Source organism: Schistocerca cancellata, chromosome 8 (assembly GCF_023864275.1).
Source record: "Schistocerca cancellata isolate TAMUIC-IGC-003103 chromosome 8, iqSchCanc2.1, whole genome shotgun sequence".
NCBI classification, from domain to species: domain Eukaryota; kingdom Metazoa; phylum Arthropoda; class Insecta; order Orthoptera; family Acrididae; genus Schistocerca; species Schistocerca cancellata.
The window spans coordinates 463,956,255-463,980,406 of record NC_064633.1 but is presented as its reverse complement, the minus strand read 5'-3'; the positions used below and the strand labels follow the sequence as shown (position 1 = coordinate 463,980,406).

Sequence of the window (24,152 nt, the reverse complement as noted above, 5' to 3'; positions counted from 1 at the left end):
CTTCTTGCATCATGCTGCTTTAGGTGGATGTCGATTGCAGTGGTACGGAGAGATGAACAGGATTATTCAGAATATGATGTATGCAGCGTGAAGCGATGAATGAAAATTTGTACCGAGGTGGGGATTCGAACCTCGGTCTCCTTCTCACTAAGCAGATGAGCCAATCACTACGCCACCCTGGCACAGTGACTTTTGCATCTGCACAGACTACTGTAGCAAGCTTTCCTCCTCAGTACAAACTCCCATTCACGCCTCAGCCAACTTGGTATTGCTCCTATGGGTTTGAGGAGGAAGGCGTGCTAGGTTAGACCGTGCAGCTGCGCAAAGCCACCGTGCGAGGGTGGCATAATGATTGGCTCATATGTCTATGAGTATGAAACTCAATCTGCTTATATACACTACTGGTCATTAAAATTGCTACACCAAAAAGACATGCAGATGATAAACGGGTATTCATTGGACCAATATATTATACTAGAACTGACATATGATTACATGTTCATGCGATTTTGGTGGCTAGATCCTGAGAAATCAGTACCCAGAACAACCACCTCTGGCCGTAATAACGGCCTTCATACGCCTGGGCATTGAGTCAAATAGAGCTTGGATGACGTGTACAGGTACGTACAGCTGCCCATGCAGCTTCAACACGATACCACAGTTCATCAAGAGTAGTGACTGGCGTATTGTGACGAGCCAGTTGCTCGGCTACCATTGACCAGATGTTTTCAGTTGGTGAGGGATCTGGAGATCGTGCTGGCCAGGGTAGCAGTCGAACATTTTCTGTATCCAGAAGGGTCCGTACAGGACCTGCAACACGCGGTCGTGCATTATCCTGCTGAAATGTAGGGTTTCGCAGGGATGGAATGAAGGGTAGAGCCACGGGTCGTAACACATCTGAAATGCAATATCCACTGTTCAAAGTACCGTCAATACGAATAAGAGGTGACAGAGACGTGTAACCAATGGCAACCCATAGCGACACGCCGGGTGATACGCCAGTATGGCGATGACGAATACACGCTTCCAATGTGCGTTCACCGCGATGTCGTCAAACACGTATGTGACGATCATGATGCTGTATACAGAACGTGGATTCATCCAAAAAAATGACGCTTTGCCATTCGTGCACCCAGGTTCGTCATTGAGTACACCATCGAGAGCGCTCCTGTCTGTGATGGAGCGTCAAGAGAAACCGCAGCCATGGTCTCTGAGCTGATAGCCCGTGCTGCTGCAAACGTCGTCGAACTGTTCGTGCAGATGGTTTTGTCTTGGAAACGTCCACATTTGTTAACTCAGGGATCGAGACGTGGCTGCACGATCCATTACAGCCATGCGGATAAGATGCCTGTCATCTCGACTGCTAGTGATACGAGGCCGTTGGGATCCAGCACGGCGTTCCGTATTACCTTCCTGAACCCACCGATTCCATATTCTGCTAACAGTCATTGGATCTCGACCAACGCGAGCAGCAATGTCGCGATACGATAAACCGAAATCGCCATAGGCTACAATCCGACCTTTATCAAAGTCGGAAACGTGATGGTACGCATTTCGTCTCCTTACACGAGGCATTACAACAACGTTTCACCAGGCATCGCCGTCAACTGCTGTTTGTGTATGAGAAATCAGTTGGATACTTTCCTCATGAGAGCACGTTGTAGGTGCCGCTACCGGCGCCAACCTTGTGTGAATGCTCTGAAAAGCTAATAATTTGCATATCACAGCATCTTCTTCCTGTCGGTTAAATTTCGCGTCTGTAGCACGTCATCTTCGTGGTGTAGCAATTTTAATGGCCAGTAGTGTATAAATATGTCATATATGTTTGAAACTTGACAATGTGGGTAGAACCGTATAGTTTCATTTGAACAAAATAAACTTGCGTGCAGAGCTGCAGCCAACCTGTCTCTGAAGAACACAGCAACAATAAGTCCAGTGAGAAATCCGACATTTGTCATGCCCCAGGTTCCTAGCATCGCATGAAGATGGCAGACCATTAGTAATCTAGCCCGTCGAAGGTTGGGAGTATGCGACAGCGCGCCCCATGGAGGGGCCACGAGCACTTGGGCAGTGTGTCGCACACGTATCTAGGGAGTGAGAACGGCGGCACGTGCTTCCAGCGGCACCTATTTTAGAGCAAGAGATAAGCATTCCGCGCGGAAGAACGTGCCTCTCCGCAATCGCAGCGAGTGGCTGGCGGGTGACGCGCCGGCTCTTCGCGCGGCCGGTGTCTGCGGAACACATATCTGGGGAGGGCGGCGCGTGAGCGCTGCGTAAACGGCAGTCCGCGGGCAGGAGCACGTCCCGGCCGCAAGCGCTGGCGCTACTGACTCAACACCCGCTCGAGAATGAAGGTTCTAACAACGAAGGCGCGCTTTCTCGTTCTACACAGCGTGACCCCTCAACGCCCTGGGAAACCACTACAGTCGACACAGTCGTCTTAAGAGATTCATCACTGTTTAGACACTTAAGATAATACCCATTTATTGTTCCGTCTCAGTTGCACATACTGGATCATGTTCAGATCTAAGCAGTTGCGTCAGCAACACGTCTTTTCTACTCAGAAACACGTATCGGAGTACTGTGTGATATGTGGTTCTGAGCAGACAAGAGAGGTTGCTGGCGCATCTGCTTAAAGCTGAAAAGATGATCTGGTAAGATAGAAACGTGTAATCTAATTACAAATGTCTAACTGTAACGGAACAATAAAGGAAAATGACCTGATTAATATACCGGCGTCCCTTTTAACTCTCTCACATTTCAAAGACCCAGGAAAAAAGCTACAGTAGACATGAAAGCTGGATTGCACTGTATGCTACTGCATCTCAAAGAATACCTACCTATTACACTACTGGCCATTAAAATTGTTACACCACGAAGATGACGTGCTACAGACTCGAAATTTAGGCGACAGGAAGAAATGCTGTGATATGCAAAGGTTGGCGCCGGTGGCGACACCTACAACGTGCTGACATGAGGAAAGTTTCCAACCGATTTCTCATACACAAACAGCGGTTGACCGGCGTTGCCTGGTGAAACGCTGTTGTGATGCCTCGTATATGGAGGAGAAATGCATACCATCCCGATTCCTACTTTGATAAAGGTCGGATTGTAGCCTATCGCGATTGCGGTTTATCGTATCGCGACATTGCTGCTCGCGTTGGTGGAGATCTGTTAGCAGAATATGGAATCGGTGGGTTCAGGAAGGTAATACGGAACCCCGAACGTCGTGCTGGATCCCAACGGCCTCGTATCACTAGCAGTCGAGATGACAGGCATCTTATCCGTATGGCTGTAACGAATCGTGCAGCCACGTCTCGACCCCTGAGCCACCAGATGGGGACGTTTGCAAGACAACAACCGTCTGCACGAACAGTTCGACGACGTTTGCAGCAGCATGGACTACCAGCTCGGAGTCCATAGCTGCGGTTACCCTTGACATTGCATCACAGACAGGAGCGCCTGCGGTGGTGTACTCAACGACGAACCTGGCAGCACGAATGGCAAAATGTCATTTTCTCGGATGAATCCAGGTTCTGTTTACAGCATCATGATGGTCGTATCCGTGTTCGGCGACATCGCGGTGAACGCACATTGGAAGCGTGTATTCGTCATCGCCATACTGGAGTATCACCCGACGTGATGGTATGGGGTGCCATTGGTTTACACGTCTCGGTCACCTCTTGTTCGCATTGACGGCACTTTGAACAGTGGACGTTACATTTCAGATGTGTTACGACCCGTAGCTCTACCCTTCATTCCATCCCTGCGAAATCCTACATTTCAGCAGGATAACGCACGACCGCATGTTGCAGCTCCTGTACGGGCCTTTCTGGACACAGAATATGTTCGATGCTGCCCTGGCCAGCACATTCTCCAGATCTCTCACCAACTGGAAACGTCTGGTCAATGGTGGCCGACAACTGGCTCGTCACATTACGCCAGTCACTACTCTTGATAAACTGTGGTATCGTGTTGAAGCTGCATGGGCAGCTGTACCTGTACACGCCATCCAAGCTCTGTTTGGCTCAATGCCTAGGCGTATCAAGGCCGTTATTACGGCCAGAAGTGGTTGTTCTGGGTACTGGTTTCTCAGGTTCTATGCACCCAAATTGCGTGAAAATGTAATCACATGTCAGTTCTAGTATAATATATTTGTGCAATGAATACCCGTCTGTCATCTGCATTTCTTCTTGGTGTAGCAATTTTAATGGCCAGTAGCGTATAAAAGTGGATGTATGAATATACTGCACCTTTGTTCCACTTCTCCTTCTGAACCACTGGACCGATTTCAATCAAAATTACTGTCAGTTATTGTCTGGAAAGAAATACTGTGGAGGAAAAACCGTCGACCTATCCAAGAGGTGGGGGTAAAGGTGAAAATGTATCGTATCTCACGACGCACAAGTAGCCAGATTATATTCACTCAGTAATTGAGAACGAGAGCACAGATTTTGCACATGATTTCTGCCGATTACGAAACTTTATCTCGCTGACGAAGCCCACAAAGTGATGGAAAGGAAACTTTATCGCTTAGTACATTTTCGCTGGTCATGCACTGAAACTGCCGCATTAGACATTACGTTTAAATTTAATACTTCTTTGCTACAGACTCTATTTGTAACACTTTTCGCCTACAGTATCTACACGTGCCTCTGAATGCAATTGCATAATTATATCACTCTAAGAGATATGACGTCATAAACATAGAGCTTGCGTTGAAACGAAACTGCAGAGCGAAATTCGCAACAGGTCAAATATGAACAAAAATATGTGTAAAATGTGTTAATTATATGTGAAATGTATGTTACATTTGCGTAAGCGGTTAAAGCCTCGGGTAAAAAGTTCCACCTAGAGCCGTTAATCGATTTCAGTCAAATTTGTTACACATATTACTAATTTCTGGGAAGAAACTCTGTGGGCATAAGAACCAGCTACCTGCTATTTAGGGGAGCGGGGTGATAACTTAGAGAGAGAAGGGGGGGAGATGGACAGGAAGAGACGGGAAAAGAGGAGATAGACACAAATAGGGGGGGCGGCGGAGATGGACAGAGAGGGAAGGAGCAATGAGAGAAGAAGCAAATGGACAGACGGGGGTGGTGCAGATGGTCAGAGGCGGGCTGCAGGGGTTCGATAGAGTGGGAGAGGGGGAGAGGGGATGATCAGAGAGAGTGGTGGAAGAGGAGATGGACTAATAGAAAACTGGAATAAATACATACCCGGGCAACGCCAGGTACTCAACTAGTACGCATATCTTAATGCTGCATCCCACCCTGTCCCTCTGTGATGATGCCACAGGAGAGACCGAAACAGGAGGGCCGAAAAAACACAAAAGCCCTTTGCTGCTACAGATCGCGTTCAAGTTTCGTATAATGGTTTTGAACGGTCCCTAGTAATTCCACTCTTTATAACAGAGCAAAAATTGCTGTCGCACGACACTCCAAAGCAGAGGTATCGAAAGAACTCATGAAATGTGGGTAACAGGTCCACGGTGGCGTTCGGCAGAATTGTGGTAAAATTTGGTACCAATTTGAAATAATTAACCCATCTAACAACTCACATGAACTTCTGAGCGCTCTCTCTCTCTCTCTCTCTCTCTCTCTCTCTCTCTCCCTCTCCCCTCCCTCCTCCTCATTCTTCTTCTTGTTTTTTTCATGTGTCGGGAGATTGCTGTCTGAAACGTCGCCGAACCCAAAGGTGACGTCGCAGGGCGCCATAGGTTGTAGGCATATTTGAGTAAAATTTAAAAACTATGCGTCAGAATGGGATACAATTACACGGTTTCGAAAAAGTGATTCTTTAATTTTGTTGCGCATTGTAAATTGCTGGTTCTCTGTCTTAAGCTTATTGCAGTTAATTTACGAGAATTTTGTATCAGACGCGTTTCGCTTTTTTTTATATAAAGCATCTTCTACGGACTTTCTGGAAATATGGATACCTATGTTTTTACATTTTTCATTAAGAGATTGAAAGCAATGTTTCCCTATAAAGTTGGTGCACAATTTACTTACTATGTTTATGCCTGTAGCTTATATAATCTGCAAAGAAGTGTTTTTTCCTTCTTTGTTAAAGGAAGGTGAGGTCTAAATAAATTTTGTTGTACAAACGCAGATGGCAGTTTTTGCTATTCTGCAGTTTCTCTTGCGCTGCGTTGGTGATACTTGCATTTCACCTCACTTTACATATATAACTTCAGTTACTTATGTTCGCACTCGGCACAGTATTACAGTGTTTACGTTTGTCCATTTGTATTTGTGTAGGTTGTATGCGTTGCCAAATGCGACATCTTTCAAAAATGGTATATAATTTGTGTGTGTGTGTATGAGTATGTGTAAGGAAGAGAGAGAGAGAGAGAGAGAGAGAGAGAGAGAGAGAGAGAGAGAGTGAAAGTGATAGTGAGAGTGATGGTGGAACACTCACATTCACACAGACAAATGGCAAATGGGTCAAATGGCTCTGAGCACTATGGGACTTAACTTCTGAGGTCATCAGTCCGCTAGAACTTAGAACTACTTAAACCTAACTAACCTAAGGACACCACACACATCCATGCCCGAGGCAGGATTCGAACCTGCGACCGTAGCGGTCGCGCGGTTCCAGACTGTAGCGCCTAGAACCGCTCGGCCACCCCGGCCGGCTCACACACACACAGAGAGAGAGAGAGAGAGAGAGAGAGAGAGAGAGAGAAAGAGGGGGAGGGTAGAGGAAGAATGTGTGTGTGTGTGTGTGTGTGTGTGTGTGTGTGTGTGTGTACGTGTGTGTGTGTGTGTGTGTGTGTGTGTGTGTGTGTGTGTGTGTGTGTGTGTGTGCGTGTGTGCGTGTGTGTGTGTGTGTGAATTAGTTAACGATTACAAGTGAGTTAGTTATAGGTTACAAGAAATGCTACGATAGTGTCTACAGCAAAAGCAGATGAACATTAATGGAGAATCAGTGATACCTTTGAAACTGATAAGGTAAACCAGAATGTGCACTGGAAAAACTAAGTATAAAGTGTGGAATGGAGGCACGGACTCTGAATGTTTTGCAGTGGACACAGCCGGCAAACGGGAAGACTGCAGCTCCCTCAGCCTATTTAACTTTATAAGGGAAATGTGTAATACCGATGGCAATGTCGTTATAGCGGAGGAGCAAGATGAGCTAAAGAGAACAGCTAAAGTGCTAATACAGGAGGCACAAGAAGTGGATATGAAGAGAAATCAAGACAAAACTGAGTACGTGATTGCAACAAGAGACAGTGAAGAGAAAACTGAGGGATCACTCACAACAGAAAAAAAGGAGTTTAAGAAGACTAGGTCTTTCGAATATCTATGAAATAGTTTCAGTGTGCTCAACAACATGGAGGAGGAGATAACGAACCAGGTAAAATCCGCAGAGAAGTGTCTATTCTCAGTGGCAAAATGATTCAGCAGCAAACTGCTAACAAGAACAACAAGACTCTGCGTGTACAAGGCAACCATACAATCAGCATTAATTTACGGAACTGAAACATAGGCACCGAGCAAGAAGATGGAGAAAAAAATTATGACATTTTTAACACAAGGTGTTGAGAGAAACTCTGCATCCGTGTCGGGAAATGGAATATTTATAAATCCACATGATGTTTAGTGAACTAGATGTGACAGTTGTAATAAAGAGCAGAAGAACTGAATTTCTGGAAAAGGTACAGAGACGACAGCAAGGATGATGAAGACTCTGCTAGAACCGATGCCGCAAATGGCGAGACCCCTTGGTAGGCCAAAACTGAGGTGGATGGATGGAGTCAAGAAGGGCCTGAAGATTCTGCCAGCGCACGAGATCACGGCCAGCGACCGGGACCAGTGGAAGAGGTGCAGGTACTAGCCGCATGTGAAGTATTGATATTTTTCGTTCGACGTGGAGTCCCTGGGAGTGAGGATGGCATCACTCAAAAAGCCGGTTGCTAAACCAGTCGTAGCACAGCGGCCAGCCGTGTCTCCTAGTAAGCCGGCGGCGCGTCTAGCGGCTTGTCAGCAGAGCAGTGTCTGGGGAGGGAACAGCTCGGCTGGAAGGTCAGACCCAACACGTGCGTGGCTCCCTGAGGACCGTCCACCACGTGCTGGCCCACACTCCTCTCACTTCGCTTTCTCTCTCTCTCCATATCGCCTTCCGCAATATCTGACCAACGCTATCCGTCACTGGCGCCATCACTTCTTACGATAATGTACGGAGCTACTGTCAGAGTAGTTTTTTTTTTTTTTTTTTTTTTTTTTTTAACAATCGTATTGACCAACTAGGATCACGTTAACAACTTCAGTTCCTCTTCTTCCTTTGTTGTTGTTTCCTATTTTTCCAGTATTCCCTCATTTTCTCCCCATGAAGTCTCTTCCTTTCTTCTGACCATGTTGTCCCCGAGTTTTTATTTCTTCTGCTTTGAAAGCCTTCCAAATTTAGTATTTTGCTTTTAAAACGGTTTCTTTCTGCTATTTATGATTCTTTGATGTTGTTTCTTTCAAGATCTTTTCTTACTTTTGTAATCCATGCTACTGTCGATTTCTTCTTCCAGAAATTTGGAGTAGTTGTTTTGTTAGTCTATTTCCATCCATTCGGTAGAGATGTCCAAAAAAGGTTAATGTTCGTTTGGCCATTACTTCAGATATTTTCTCTATATTTTTGTAGATCTCCTCATTACTTCTTATTTTCCAACCATCTGCAGTTTTCATTGCACCCATTATTTTTCTAATAATCCTTTCCAGTACCTCCAGTTTGTCCATCTTATAGTTCATCGTTGGGCATTCACATCCATATAAACATACTGGTCGTACCACTGTGGTGTAGTGTTTTAGTTTTGTTGTTCTAGATATACATTTCTTGTTGTAAATATTTTTGGTCAAACCATATGCTCTTTCCATTTTGTTAATTCTTGCATCTATTGCAGATTTTTCTAGTCCATTCTGTTGTATAGTTTCTCCAAGATATTTAAATTTATTTACTCGCTCTATTTTACCTATTTGTGTTTCTATGTGTTTTGGTGCATTTTTTATATTTGTCATGAATTTTGTTTTTTCAGCTGAAATTTTGAGAGCAGTTCTGTTTGCTAATTTTTCCAGAATGTTTATTTGAGTAACTGCTTCTGTCAGGTTTTCTGAAAGTATTGCGAAATCATCCCCAAAAGCCAAGCAGTTTACCTGAATTCCATTTGTTTTCCTTCACAGAGTTATTGGTTCAATTTTGTGATTTTTTTAGTTCCGAATTCCAGATCCTTACAATTTTTTCTAGAATACAGTTAAACAGTAAAGGTGATAAACCGTCACCTTGTCTAACACCAGTTTTTATTTCAAAAGGCTGAGATACTTCTCCCATAAATTTGACTTTAGATACTGTACCTGTTAGTGTTTCACGAATTATGTTTGCTAGTTTTGATTTAACACCAAATTCTCTAATGACCTTATCTATCATTTCTCTGTCCATACAGTCAAATGCTTTCTTGAAATCTATAAATGACACTAGTATTGGTTTGCTGGTTAACATTCTATAGCGAATTATTGACTTTAAGTTAAAACTTTGTTCTTCACAGGATCTTCCCTTTCGAAAACCACCCTGATATTCTCCTAGTTGTTTGTCTAAAGTATCTACCACTCTGTTGAGGAGAATTTTTGATAATATTTTGTATTCCACTGGCAGAAATGACACTCCTCTGTAATTACTGACATTTTGTTTGTCTCCATTTTTATGTAGCGGGTCGATTAATGCTGTTTTCCATTCAACTGGAATCTTTTCACTTTTCCAAACGTTCTCAAAAAGCAGCTGTAGATCCTTTATGATTTTTGGTTCTGACCACTTCAATAATTCTGATTTAATGGAATCTTCACCACTTGCTTTATTGTTTTTGAGTGTTTTGTCAGAGTAGTTATAATTAAACTTTTTGTACAAGAGCCAGTGTAGACGGAGAACTAGTTACTACATGGGTACCCAGCTTTGTAGAAATGATTTTCAGACGCAAAAACCTTTGTAGCTAAGCAGCTGAACCTGACCTTTGGAGCCTCCCAGCCAACAGTACCACATGACATTTTTTTAAATTAAATTAATTTTTTTTTTTTTTTTTACGAGATACGAAATGTAGATTGCCGCAAGGATTTTCTCTGTAGAAATTTTATTCTGGTTTCAACTTTTTTGCATTCATCACTTCATCACTGTGTTATTGTGCCTTTATTTGTTATCTTGTGTGCTGTGAGTTTAACATACACAAAGCAAATGCAAATACCGCGATTGCGGCAACAGAAAGACAAGTTTGCTGATATCCGAGTGCAAGTGCAACCAAGTTTTTCGACTACAGCTTGTGTGAACAACGACGAAAAAGCCTGCCGACTTCACTACGTGTAAAATTAATAAACACCAACCACCACTGAGGGTGCTTCGTAAACAACAGTGAAACGCGTCTGGTGCAACACTCTCTTAAATTGCAGTACGTTTAAGTCAGAGAAGATAAGTAGCTCGCTTTGCGATAAGTTCCCGCGTAGGCAGCCAGGGACTTCTTAATCTTTCGACATGCACTTCGGGGTGGGGTACCGGACACCAAGGATTAGTTGTTGAGATTCGACATCTCGGCCAGTGACTAGCGACTAGAGCGCCGGAGCAGCTGGTACCGTGTGCAGGAAGTGCAGAGTAGCGGCCCCAGTCGGCTCGCCGCAGGCCGGCGCGTGCCTGCTTCACGGGCAGCACAGCGCATCCTCTGTGCAGCCCGCTGCATGCAAACTGACGGACGGTTTTTTGCCTCTCGCGAGTCCCGTGCAGCTGAAGACGCGCTCTACGTAGCTGCAGCCGCAGCTGCCGCGAGCGTTCGGCCAGAAGATGCCGCGTCACGTAATACGGGACGCAGCTCCAACACACTGCTGATATACACGTAGCTTGGTAGGAAAAAGCTTGAAAAGCTCGTAAGGATATTACAGGGTAAGTTGTGTTCAGAAATAATTCTGAGGAAAAATATTCGATAGGCTGCGCCATTTCCGAATTCATTAGCATAGAAATTAGTCAGTGAGGCCTTTGCACGCGCAAATTCAAGCGATCCGTCAGGTACAGTTAGTGTCAGTTGTTCTCACACGAGACTCCACAGGCTTTGGCTCGGGTTAGGTTCCTAATTTCTGTACTGCTCTCTTGTTCGGTGTGTTATTGGTATAAGTGCAGATATTTCTATTGGTGACTGAGGGTATTGTACTGAACAACGTTGCATCAGTATTTACCTCATTTACAGACTAATTACCATTGCTATTACGAGTAGTTCGTTTTTAGGATGCTTAATACCTCCAAAGTATACGCGGCAAGAGCAAGCCATTAATCCTTACCTTCCTTTGCACAGCAGGTCATGTGCTGAAGTGTGAAAACGGTTGATCTACACTTACCCTACTGGCCATTAAAATTGCTACACCAAGAAGAAATGCATATGATAGACGGGTATTCATTGGACAAATATATTATACTGGAACTGACATGTGATTACATTTTCACGCAGTTTTGGTGCATAGATACTGAGAAATCAGTACCCAGAACAACCACCTCTTGCCGTAATAACGGCCTTGATACGCCTGGGCATTGAGTCAAACAGGGCTTGGATGGCGTACAGCTGCCCATGCAGCTTCAACACGATACCACAGTTCATCAAGAATAGTGACTGGCGTATTGTGACGAGCCAGTTGCTCGGCCACCATTGACCACACGTTTTCAATTGGTAAGAGATCTGGAGAATGTGCTGGCCAGGACAGCAGTCGAACATTTTCTGTTTCCAGAAAGGCCTGTCCAAGAGTTGCGACATTGCATTATCTTTCTGAAATGTAGGGTTTCGCAGCTATCGAATGAAGGTTAGGGCCACGGGTCGTAACACATCTGAAATGTAACGTCCACTGTTCAAACTGCCGTCAATGCGAACAAGAGGTGACAGAGACGTGTAACCAATGGCACCCCATTCCATCACGCCGGGTGATACGCCAGTATGGCGATGACGAATACACGCTTCCTATGTGCGTTCACCGCGATGTCGCCAAACACGGATGCGACCATCATGAGGCTGTAAACAGAACCTGGATTCATCTGAAAAAATGACGTTTTGCCATTCGTGCAGCCAGGATCGTCGTTGAGTACACCATCGCAAGCGCTCCTGTCTGTGATGCAGCGTCAAGGGTAACCGCTGCCACGGTCTTCGAGCTGATAGACCATGCTGCTGCAAACTTGGTCGAACAGTTCGTGCAGATGGTTGTTGTCTTGCAAACGTCCCCATCTGTTGACTCAGGGATCGAGGCGTGGCTGCACGACCCGTTACAGCCATGCGGATAAGATGCCTGTCATCTCGACTGCTAGTGATACGAGGCCGTTGGGATCCAGCACGGCGTTCCGTATTAACCTCCTGACCCCACCGATTCCATATTCAGCAAACAGTCATTGGATCTCGACTAACGCGAGCAGAAATGTCGCGATACGATAAACCGCAATCGCGATAGGCTACAATCCGACCTTCATCCAAGTCGGAAACGTGATGGTACAACTTACATCATTATTTATGTCATTTGCAGGCTAATAATTATAGCTACTACAAGTGATATGTTTTTATATTAGATAGTACCTCCAGGTACATGTGAGAAGAGCAAGCCATTAATGCTTATTCCACCCTAGGCAGCTTGTCAGTCGCTTAAGTACAGACAAATCAAATGGATGTAATACCGTTACTCTATACTGACAGGGGTAGTCCACTTACTCATGCAGTCACAGCCATGCAGAAAACATCAGGTTGTAAAATTTGTGATGTGTTTCTGCGAACACTGTTCGTGTCATATTAATGTACCACATATCTGCACTTATACCAATTACATCTTGTATACACATTTCAAATTCTTTGTAACAAACTTCTAGGTGTTGGAGATGAAATGTTCACTGGCCCATCCCAGCGAAGCTAGGCATCTTTTATAACTTATCATGCCTCTGATGTGGCCGGCCGTACCACTCTGTGGCGTTCATATTCAATATGTGTTGTATGTAAGTCAGTCACATGCTCTACATGAAATGCAATAGACCAAGCTTCTAAAATATCTTCCTCCTCTCAAAGATAATCATTCTTAAAGTTTTGTTGTTGAAAATCACTCTGTCAGTCTACTGGAATAGGTAACATGCAGATGGAGCACACCTGGTAAGTAGACACTACTAGTTCAGTGAAATCTCATGGCCGGCGAATTCAATAAAACGACGTTTAGCGTCCGCGGAAATCGTCAGCGAACATTTTACCTAATAAAAGTTGTTCCCTGTGACATGCTGTTATCCCCATATATTACTGAGGTGACTTCTAATTCAGACATCGAGTTTGAATGTCATTTGCTTGTAGAGAAAATCGTGTTATGCCTATCGTAATGAGACGGAACATTTACCAGCTCGTGTCGGAATTCGACAGCGGTAAGATCGAGATCTTTCGAGGCTACACACTTTATCCTCCTGAGCTGCTAGTGTCGGTTGGTATTTCACGAATGTCATGTAAATATGGAATCAGTGAGTTCAGGAGGGCCATATGCAACGCTATGAAAAGTCTCAATAGCCCGCGCGACTAGCGCCCGAGAAGACAGACATTAGTCTTTCATGCACACACTAACACAAATAAGACGGTGCACCACAAAGGAATTTAACCGAATAGGAAGGAAATCGGTACATATGATGTACATGTACATACGAAACAATGACTACAACTTCACAAAAAATTGGTGTATTCCAGAGAAAGAGCTTCACAAATTGAGCAAATCAGTAACGCACTGGTCCACCTCTGGTCTTCATGCTTTGCATTGACTGACACACTTGTTGGGTGTCCTCCTGAGGGATATCGTGCCAAATTCTGTCCAAATGACGTGTTACACAGTCAAAACACCGAGATGGTTGGAGGCCCTGAACATAATGTTCAGTGGGGGAGCCAAGGCAGGGTTTGACAAGCACGAAGACAATCATTAGAAACTCCCGCGGTGTGCGGGCGGCCGTTATCTTGTTGAAATGTAAGGCCAGGATGGCTTGCCGTGAAGGGCAACAAAATGGGCCATAGAATATCGTCGACGTACCGCTGTGCTGTATGGGTATGAGAACCAAAGGGGTCCTGCTACGAGAAGGAATGGCATCCCAGACCATCACTCCTAGTTGTCGGGACTCATGGCCATGGCTTCTCCAGACTCATCACTGACGACAATACTACGCCAGTTAATCAGATTCCAGGCCGAATGTGCGCAGCACAGCTACAAACTGGCTTGGTGGTCGGTATAAGGAGGGCCGAGAGCTCAGCCTCCTTCCTGTGAGACCGGTCCTTTTGGTCACTGAAGCAACATTTGCAAGTCGAATCTTGACAATGATGAATCCGGGGCTCTGAGTGCCTCTCTGACGATTCCTTGGTCCTTACGTCCTGTCGTTTCTCTTGGTTGACCTCTTCCGTCGTGACGCTATGTTCGGCCGCGATTCACCCATTCCTGCCAACATCATAGAATAGTGGCATCGCTCCTTTTCAAATGTCGAGCAATTCGCCGATCACTCCGAGTGTCTTCTTCGAGCCCAACTAAATGTCCTCTCTCAGACGCTGAAATATGCGTATATTGAAATGATAATTAAATCAAGACTTTACACTGTCGACAGGCGTTGATAAACATCAACGGGGACAGTTGAAAATGTGCGCCCCTACCGGGACTCGAGCCCGGGACCTCCTGCTTACATGGCAGACGCTCTATCCATCTGAGCCACAGAGGGCAAAGAGGATAGTGCGACTGCAGGGACTTATCCCTTGCACGCTCCCCGTGAGACTCACATTCCCAACTTAATGTCCACACACTACATTCGTAGTGTCCCTGCCCATTACACTCATTACTCGCGGCAGAAAATCTTACAGAGTTCCGTAAGAGTTCGGGCAATACGCGTGCATCCGCACAGAAGAAGGAGGTTAATGGCCGGCTAGCCTCAACTATATGCAGACGGTATCTGTTCTTTCGTACATGTCCGATAGAACAGATACCATCTTCTTATATGCGTATATTGTCCATGCGCCTAACAGTGAGTCATAGTTACTGAGTACACGGAATAAAATTTGCAAAGATTTTATGCCCTTGTATCGAAATATTCCCTGTTTACTATCCTTGCCAACTGCGTGGTAAAACTGCGCTGCAGCGTTACGCATCCATCAGTTAGATGCTAAAGTTTACAATTTTACCTGTGTCAATATCAGTTTTCCGCCAATTTGCATAACTCCTTGGTGCGTCATTTTTTTTGTCTTACAGTGTATTACGAATAACACCGTCAGCTATATTTACTGGTATTATCCATACCTAACTGGTTTCGGTTTTACGGGACAGAATCGCGAGGTCCCACCAAGACTCTGAGTGATTACGTCGATACAGGGAATTATTATTCTACTTTCTGTAAAAGGTGCAAAACATTGGCGTCCGCTGAACGGAAGCTTCTTATCGCCTATTGGGTGTACGGTGGCAGTACATCAACTCAACTGGGAAAAAAAAAGAAAAATTTTAGTATTGGGGATACAGGACCTGCTCATGGGTTAAGGATTCGCTAGGAGAAGACTCGTATAAGTAACTCGCAGAAAAAATGTTCAAATGCGTGTGAAATCTTATAGGACGTAACTGCTAAGGTCATCAGTCCCCAAGCTTATACACTACTTAACCTAAATTATCCTAAGGACAAACACACACACACACACACACACACACACACACACACACACACACACACCTATGCCCGATGGAGGACTCGAACCTCCGCCGGGACCAGCCGCACAGTCCATGACTGCAGCGCCTCGGACCGCTCGACTAATACCGCGCGGCCAACTCGTAGAAAAACAGCCAGCAAGAACCAACAGCGACGCTAAGGAAGTAAGCAATAAAGGACGTAAAAGAGTCGACAATAGTCGGCAACAGAAATCGTACCAAGTAGATATAGACGACTCATCGCCCACGAGACCTTATTTAGTATTTTAACAGGAGCTGCGAACGTACAACGCTATGGCTTCTACAGTGCAGCTAGAACGGTACATTCGATTGTATTCCCGCTGACAACACCTTGTATTTGTTCAGTTAACAAGTGTCAGACGTAAATTACTCCTACTCCCAGAGAGTGAATTGTCAAGGCTAGCTCTCCGAGGCAGCGACAGCGCAGTACGTGTTCCGTGACGAGATGCACTGTGTAGACGGCTACAGGCAAAGTGAAAGCACGGCGTAGTAAAGCGAGTCGTTGCAAAACGCGCGGCTGCCATCTGCCGGACCTTGAGGTATCTAGCCTAGGCTTCGTGCCTTGGCGATCGCCCGACGCTTCAGCGCGGCGTCGCCGAAGGAAATAACGGTCTAGACGCTACGTAGTCTAATAGCCCCGTCGTCAGTGAAGCCGTTATGGGCTGAACGTGACCAGTCAGTTGTAAACGGTCTTAATCGTGGATGCCGAAGTTATTTGCGACAAAACACTAGGGCTGTCTCAGGCGGGGGCGTAGCCGCGGCGTCGTTTGGTGAAAGGCCCGCTGACCGCCTGTCTGTTTTAGGGAGGCAAGAACCTTTTAAATTATAGAGACCCCACGGTGGTGCGATATCGGATCCTAGTGCACGATCTCCTCCATCTTGTTCAGCCAAAATATGTTTACTGAACCTTGCGCAATCGCTAGGTTGCGTCATGATCTCTAGTAGAACATCTTCGCCTTAGCAGAGCGTGGTTACCGCGGAGACACGTCGGCAGTGACAGTGAGACTGGGAAGGTGAAACAGTTTGCTCGAGGTGAGGCGGCCGAGTTTTGAGTTTTGAGGTCTTGACTGTTTTTTTCTTATTGATGCCTATAGGTCTGTTGCAATCATTGTGATTTCTTAGCTGATCTGTTTTACAATCAGTTGATTCCTTGAATTGTGGCTGTCGTTTGCTTTTCCTGAGTCGATACTGGCCTCGGTTGTTTTCTAAAAGGATGTCTTAGACTACGTGAGCCGATGGTGTTTGCTGAGCCGGAGCGATGACGTGTTCCTTCTATGCTGTGACCAGACCCCCCTGTCGTGACATAGTGCCTAGATGTTTGGGTTTTAGCCGGCCTCCCTGCCAGACGTTCTCGAATACGGGGTAAGTACCTTTATCTTGTAAAACGGTCGGGTGCCGGTTTCGAGATATGTTCGGGCATTGCACACGTCATCGCTCTGCTAATTATATTGGCTTAGGAGGTGCCTGGGTCTCAAAAGTTGGAGTTGCTGGGGCTATGTAATTGGGTTTGGCAGCCTAGTTTTCTTCCGGGCGTTTCGCCGTCGTTGTAGAGGAGTTGTCTTGCACCGTTTGGCTGGTTATTGTTGCTTTCACGTAATTAACCTTAGTGTGTTATTTCTTTTGCAGGTCTGTACCCAACGAAAAGGACCGTGGGAGGCCGCCCCTCCCCCTCTCGTTGTAACCTTTCTTGGCCTTCCTATTTGGTGTAGTCTTGTGCTCTTTGCGTATAGTTATTCAGCTCCATCCCTTGTGAGGTGGCAATTTAAACTCTTGGTTACTTAACTGAATCAGTTATTCATGAAGGCCTACCTGTTTTCTGTTTGGTGGTCTTACTTAACCGAAGCTGTTATTAAAGAAAGCCAACCTTTTTTCTATTTGGTGATTTTACTTGATGAAACTGTTATTATTGAAGGCCTGCCTGTTTTGCATTTGATAAATTTACTTAACTGAACTATTGTTATTGAAGGCCTGGCTGTTCCCTTTTACTTAAATTAAGAGCTATTTCTTAATATGGGTTAGCTGAAACTCTTTTAATCAAGGCATACCTGTTCTCATTGCCCTATTATTAAGATCTGATATCCTACTCCGTCTGTGTCGTAATTAACTGAAATTGTGATTGTCAAAGGCCTACCTGTTTCAGAGGCATTTATGCCAAACGGTAGTAATAGGGCCGGCCGGAGTGGCCGACCGGTTCTAGGCGCTACAGTCTGGAACCGCGCGACCGCTACGGTCGCAGGTTCGAATCCTGCCTCGGGCATGGATGTGTGTGATGTCCTTAGGTTAGTTAGGTTTAAGTAGTTCTAAGTTCTAGAGGACTGATGACCTCAGAAGTTAAGTCCCATAGTGCTCAGAGCCAGTTCAACAATTTTGTAGTAATAGGAAATGACGCATGATGGTATACGGGCCCTAACCGTTCGCCTTACATCCCTTTATCCATAAATTTAGGTTTCAACTGGAGGTAGAGCGTAGTTGCGTTTGCATTCTGTTTACGGGGGGGGGGGGGGAGGGACAGAATTGTCTATACTTTTCTCTGGTCATTCGTCTTTTCTGTGATAATTTCGTAGTGCATTAGAATTCCTTACTATCTGTCGAGCATTGTATTAATTTATTCCGTTTTTCGCAGGGAGCTAACTTGCTATGGATTCAAGGGGCTGTCCCGGAATCTGACCTCTAAAGAAGGAGCACTTGCAGTATGAACTTAGAATTCGGGAGCTTAGTACCGAAGTTAGTGAAGGGCGGTCGCGTTGCGCGCGGCGTTGGGCACCCCGCTTTGCGTTTCGGCGAACAGCAATGGGGAGGCAGGTGTTCCTCTCGATAATATTTCCGCGACGTTGGATGAAGTGCAGCGGAACTTGTCCTTTCTGCAGGACAGTCAACCTACTGTTACGCAAACTGCTTCATTTCAGCCCACATAGCACATTTGCGGAATGGTTTCAGGGACAGTACCTCCTTGCAACTTAGCCACCTTGAATATATCAGGGTGGCCAGTTGAGTGATGGAGCAAGGAATCTGCAGGTCCGAGCAGAGTCCTCAAGCTTGGAAAGTCAGGAAGTGTGCGTAAGTCCAGAAGCTACCCCCACCAATCAATTCTTTGACGAGGCGCCCGGATCCCAAGGTTTAGGTAACTCTCCGGCTAATCATTTCGCTAGACTACCCGACCCGCTTATGTACCTACTCAGCGGTATTTCAGAGCTTTAACTCGATGCCTGGGGCCGTGTCCAGCAGTTTTTGTGGCTGTTGGTGCGGTTTTAATTTCATGCGGATGCCTTGGGGACGCCTCACCACGTGATATTAGCATTACCCCTCTACCCCTTGGCGAAAGATGCTCTGAGTGATTTTATATCTGAAGTCCTGAAGCGGGAGGGCTCAATAGGACAACTAAGGCGACTGACTGTCGATAGGGATCTCTCACTGCAGATGTGCAATGAGTTTGAACGCAAATATTACTGGCGGGCGAAGGCATCATTTGAACCGCTGAGCCAGTATGTCGAGTGTGCATAGTTTATTGGTAGAATCCAGAAGGGATGCAGTCCTTCAACAAAGAAAATAGCTTACAATACGTTAGTTCGTCCAGTCTTGGAGTATTGTTCGTCTGTATGGGACCCTTACCAGTTGGGTCTGATTCAGAAGATTGAGAAGGTCCAAATAAGAGCGGTAAGATTCGTGACTGGTACATTTAGCCATCGCGAGAGCGTTGCAAATCTCATAGAAAGTTTGAAGTGGGACACTCTTGCAGATAGACGGCGCGCTAAACGGAAGGGGCTGCTCACTAAATTCCGAAATCCGATCTTCACCGAGGATGTAGAGCATATATTATAACCACCAACTTTCAAATCGCATAATGATGACCATTCAAAGATAAGGGAAATAAGAGCTCGTACTGAGGCGTTCAGACGGTCGTTTTTCCCTTGCGCGATCCGGGAGTGGAACAGAGGCGGGGGGGGGGGGGGGAATATGACTTTGGCGCGAATTGTACGCTCCGCCACACACCGCTTGATGGCTAGCGGAGTATATATGTAAATGTAGATAGTCACCTTGGCCCTTGGTACGTCGGTTTCGGAGCTCAATACTGTATCAAACATTTTGGAGGGCATGCGTCCGGAGGATAGCTCACGCTTGGCCTTTTCTTCCCCTCCTTACAATGGGTGCACCAGTAGGGGTGCCTGTGGCATACCTTGCTGTTTGTACTCGTGGTTTCACCTACATCAGAGAAAAAATGGATGATTTTTCTATCTAATATACCGGGTGATCAAAAAGTCAGTAGCCCGCATCTCGTGGTCGTGCGGTAGCGTTCTCGCTTCCCACGCCCGGGTTCCCGGGTTCGATTCCCGGCGGGGTCAGGGATTTTCTCTGCTTCGTGATGGCTGGGTGTTGTGTGCTGTCCTTAGGTTAGTTAGGTTTAAGTAGTTCTAAGTTCTAGGGGACTGATGACCATAGATGTTAAGTCCCATAGTGCTCAGAGCCATTTGAACCATTTTGAAGAAGTCAGTATAAATTTGAAAACTTAATAAACCACGGAATAATGTAGATAGAGAGATAAAAATTGACACACATGCTTGGAATGACATGGGGTTTTATTAGAACCACCCCATATTATTAAACACGTGAAAGATCTCTTGCGCGCGTCGTTTGGTGATGATCGTGTGCTCAGCAGCTACTTTCGTCATGCTTGGCCTCCCAGGTCCCCAGACATCAGTCCGTGCGATTATTGGCTTTGGGGTTACCTGAAGTCGCAAGTGTATGGTGATCGACCAACATCTCTAGGGATGGTGAAAGACAACATCCGACGCCAATGCCTCACCACAGCTCTGGACATGCTTTACAGTGCTGTTCACAACATTATCCCTCGACTACAGCTATTGTTGAGGAATGATGGTGGACATATTGAGCATTTCCTGTACAGAACACCATCTTTGCTTTGTCTTATTTTGGTATGCTAATTATTGCTATTCCGATCAGATGAAGCGCCATCCGTCGGACATTTTTTGAACTTTTGTATTTTTTTGGTTCTAATAAAACCTCATGTCATTACAAGCATGTGTGTCAATTTGTACCTCTCTATCTAAATTATTCCGTGATTTATTCAGTTTTCAAGTTTATACTGACTTTTTGACCACTCGGTACATTTCAAATCGAGGTTAGAGACGATTCTAAAGCTTGTGGGAATTAGTGTGAGCCTGCATTCCAGCTAGGTGGAGGCTTGCAGGGCAGCCATTCCGGAACGAAGTGCCGATACGGCCTTCACCCTTGGACGCCTATGTAATGAGATCCTATTGCGCCTGAGAGGTTCTCGTTTCTCGTCCGCGCGCTTTTTCTAGACGTGAGATAGAGCAACGAGCATTTCCGCGTGCTGGCGCCCTGCGGCGGCGGCGGCGGCGGCAGCTGGCGCGATACAAGCGTGCGGCGGTGCAGGTCGTGACGGCGGCAAGGACGCCGCGACGCGCCAAGGACGCTTCCGGGCTTCACAGCTGGAGCTGCAGCTGGAGGCTCCGGCCCACGGACGTCTTCACGGCCCGCGCTCCATTCCAGTCTCTTCCGAGAAGAGCTGTTACGTTCGGCACGATCCGTCACCGACACTCTCCTCGACATGCCGAAACGTTCCTTCCGTGCGTGCCGCGGATCCGTCGTGGCGTCGAGCTAAGTGGTGCTGGCAGCCGTGACCAAGTTTTTTTCTCGTACCTTTTACTTAAGGCCAGTCATTCACGTCACCATGAACATGAACCAGGATACGAGTAATATGAGAGTTATTCCGTCTTTTGCTACTATAATAGTGTCTCAGAAAGTTCTGTTTTATAAAAAAGCGTATTCAGTGCTCTTTTGTGGGTTCCTGGATCATTTCGTTCCTTTACGCACAGGCTTTCGAGTTTTAGCAAACTGCACTCCACTAATGTACAATACTTTCTACTTTTGTGTATGTTTGCAGGTGAGGAAATTCAGCCTCCAAATAATTATTAAAATTCATGGTAAAACCTTCGGCTGTCCTTTATTTTGCGGAAATTAAAAAAAATGTTCAAATCCGTGTGAAATCTTATGGGACTTAATTGCTAAGGTCATCCGTCCCAAAGCTTACACACTAGTTAACCTAAATTATCCTAAGGACAAACACACACACACACACATGCCCGAGAGAGGACTCGAACCTCCGCCGGGACCAGCCGTACAGTCCATGACTGCAGCGCCTGAGACCGCTCGGCTAATCCCGCGCGGCTGCGCAAATTCGCTACTTGTTTAGGTCAAATGACCGTTATCAAGCTAAGCTGGCATAAGCGGCAGGGTAGTTATACCATAATTTGAATAAAAGTAATTTGCTCTTTTTTCAATAATAAATGTGTACAATAGTTTTTCTCAAGAAGCAAAGTCCGTATCAACAGCTAGTAACACGCAAAAACTATTGTACACAATTATTATAATAAAAATTTTTACGTACTACGGTGAGCTCAAAAGAGCAAAATTACTTTTGTTCAAATTACAGTATAACTTTACTGGCGTTTGTGGCAGCTTAATTGATAATGGTCATTAGAGCGAAACCAGTAGCAAATTGTGCAAAATATGGGACAGCAAAGGTTTTAACATGAATTTTGATAATTTTCTACTTTGCAAGTTTTTATACGTTCATATTACCCTCGTGTGCTTTGATTCGATAACACGAAATGAATCGTGAGATGAATGTGGATGCATAAGGGGAGATGAAAAAGTTTCCGTTTGAGGGCGTTGCTGCAGTGTATACAGGGTGTTACAAAAAGATACGGCCAAACTTTCAGTGAACATTCCTCACACACAAATAAAGAAAATATGTTATGGGGGACATGTGTCCGGAAACGCTTAATTTCCATGTTAGAGCTGATTTTAGTTTTGTCAGTACGTACTGTACTTCCTCGATTCACCGCCAGTTGGCCCAATTGAAGGAAGGTAATGTTGACTTCGGTGCTTGTGTTGACATGTGACTCATTGCTCTATAGTACTAGCATCAAGCACATCAGTACGTAGCATCAACAGGTTAGTGTTCATCACGAACGTGGTTTTGCAGTCAGTGCAATGTTTACAAATGCGGAGTTGGCAGATGCCCATTTGATGTATGGATTAGCACGAGGCAATAGCCATGGCGCGGTACGTTTGTATCGAGACAAATTTGCAGAACGAAGGTGTCCCGACAGGAAGACGTTCGAAGCAATTGATCGGCATCTTAGGGAGCACGGAACATCCCAGCCTATGACTCGCGACTGGGGAAGACCTATAACTACGAGGACACCTGCAATGGACGAGGCAATTCTTCGTGCAGTTGACGATAACCCTAATGTCAGCGTCAGAGAAGTTGCTGCTGTACAATGTAACGTTGACCACGTCACTGTATGGAGAGTGCTACGGGAGAACCAGTTGTTTCCGTACCATGTACAGCGTGTGCAGGCACTATCAGCATCTGATTGGCCTCCACGGGTACACTTCTGCGAATGGTTCATCCAACAATGTGTCAATTCTCATTTCAGTGCAGATGTTCTCTTTACGGATGAGGCTTCATTCCAACGTGATCAATTTGTAAATTTTCACAATCAACATGTGTGGGCTGACGAGAAAACGCACGCAATTGTGCAATCACGTCATCAACACAGATTTTCTGTGAACGTTTGGGCAGGCATTGTTGGTGGTGTCTTGATTGGGCCCCATGTTCTTTCACCTACGCTCAATGGAGCACGTTATCATGATTTCATACGGGATACTGTACCTGTGCTGCTAGAACATGTGCCTTTACAAGTAAGACACAACATGTGGTTCATGTACGATGGAGCTCCTGCACATTTCAGTCGAAGTGTTCGTACGCTTCTCAACAACAGATTCGGTGACCGATGGATTGGTAGAGGCGGACCAATTCCATGGCCTCCACGCTCTCTTGGCCTCAACCCTCTTGACTTTCATTTATGGGGGCATTTGAAAGCTCTTGTCTACGCAACCACGGTACCAAATGTAGAGACTCTTCGTGCTCGTATTGTGGACGGCTGTGATACAATACGCCATTCTCCAGGGCTGCATCAGCGCATCAGGGATTACATGCGACGGAGGGTGGATGCATGTATCCTCGCTAACGGAGGACATTTTGAACATTTCCTGTAACAAAGTGTTTGAAGTCACGCTGGTACGTTCTGTTGCTGTGTGTTTCCATTCCATGATTAATGTGATTTGAAGAGAAGTAATAAAATGAGCTCTAACATGGAAAGTAAGCGTTTCCGGACACATGTCCATATAACATATTTTCTTTCTTTGTGTGTGAGGAATGTTTCCTGAAAGTTTGGCCGTACCTTTTTGTAACATCCTGTATGCAACTTAGCGCGACTCCGACACAGATGTATAAGCACCGGCATATGGGATTAGTGTGGCAGTCGTGCCTTTACCACGCGTTCAATCAAAGCGGATGCGTGAACTATGGCGACGTTATTAGCGAATGCTTCTAAATAAGACCAA

General features: G+C 45.6%; 1 protein-coding gene and 1 non-coding gene across 2 annotated transcripts in view; both read right to left on the bottom strand.

The window, feature by feature from the left end:
• Positions 1–21,287, bottom strand: part of LOC126095632 (translation initiation factor IF-2-like) — a 108,463-nt gene extending 87,176 nt beyond the window's left edge. The window contains exon 1 of the mRNA XM_049910396.1: positions 21,046–21,287. Coding sequence (XP_049766353.1) covers positions 21,046–21,287 — 242 coding nt within the window. The remainder of the gene's footprint in view (positions 1–21,045) is intronic.
• Trnat-ugu (transfer RNA threonine (anticodon UGU)) lies at positions 14,636–14,710 on the bottom strand. Its single transcript has one exon. It is a non-coding gene; the product is annotated as a tRNA-Thr (tRNA).
• Positions 21,288–24,152: the final 2,865 nt, after the last annotated feature.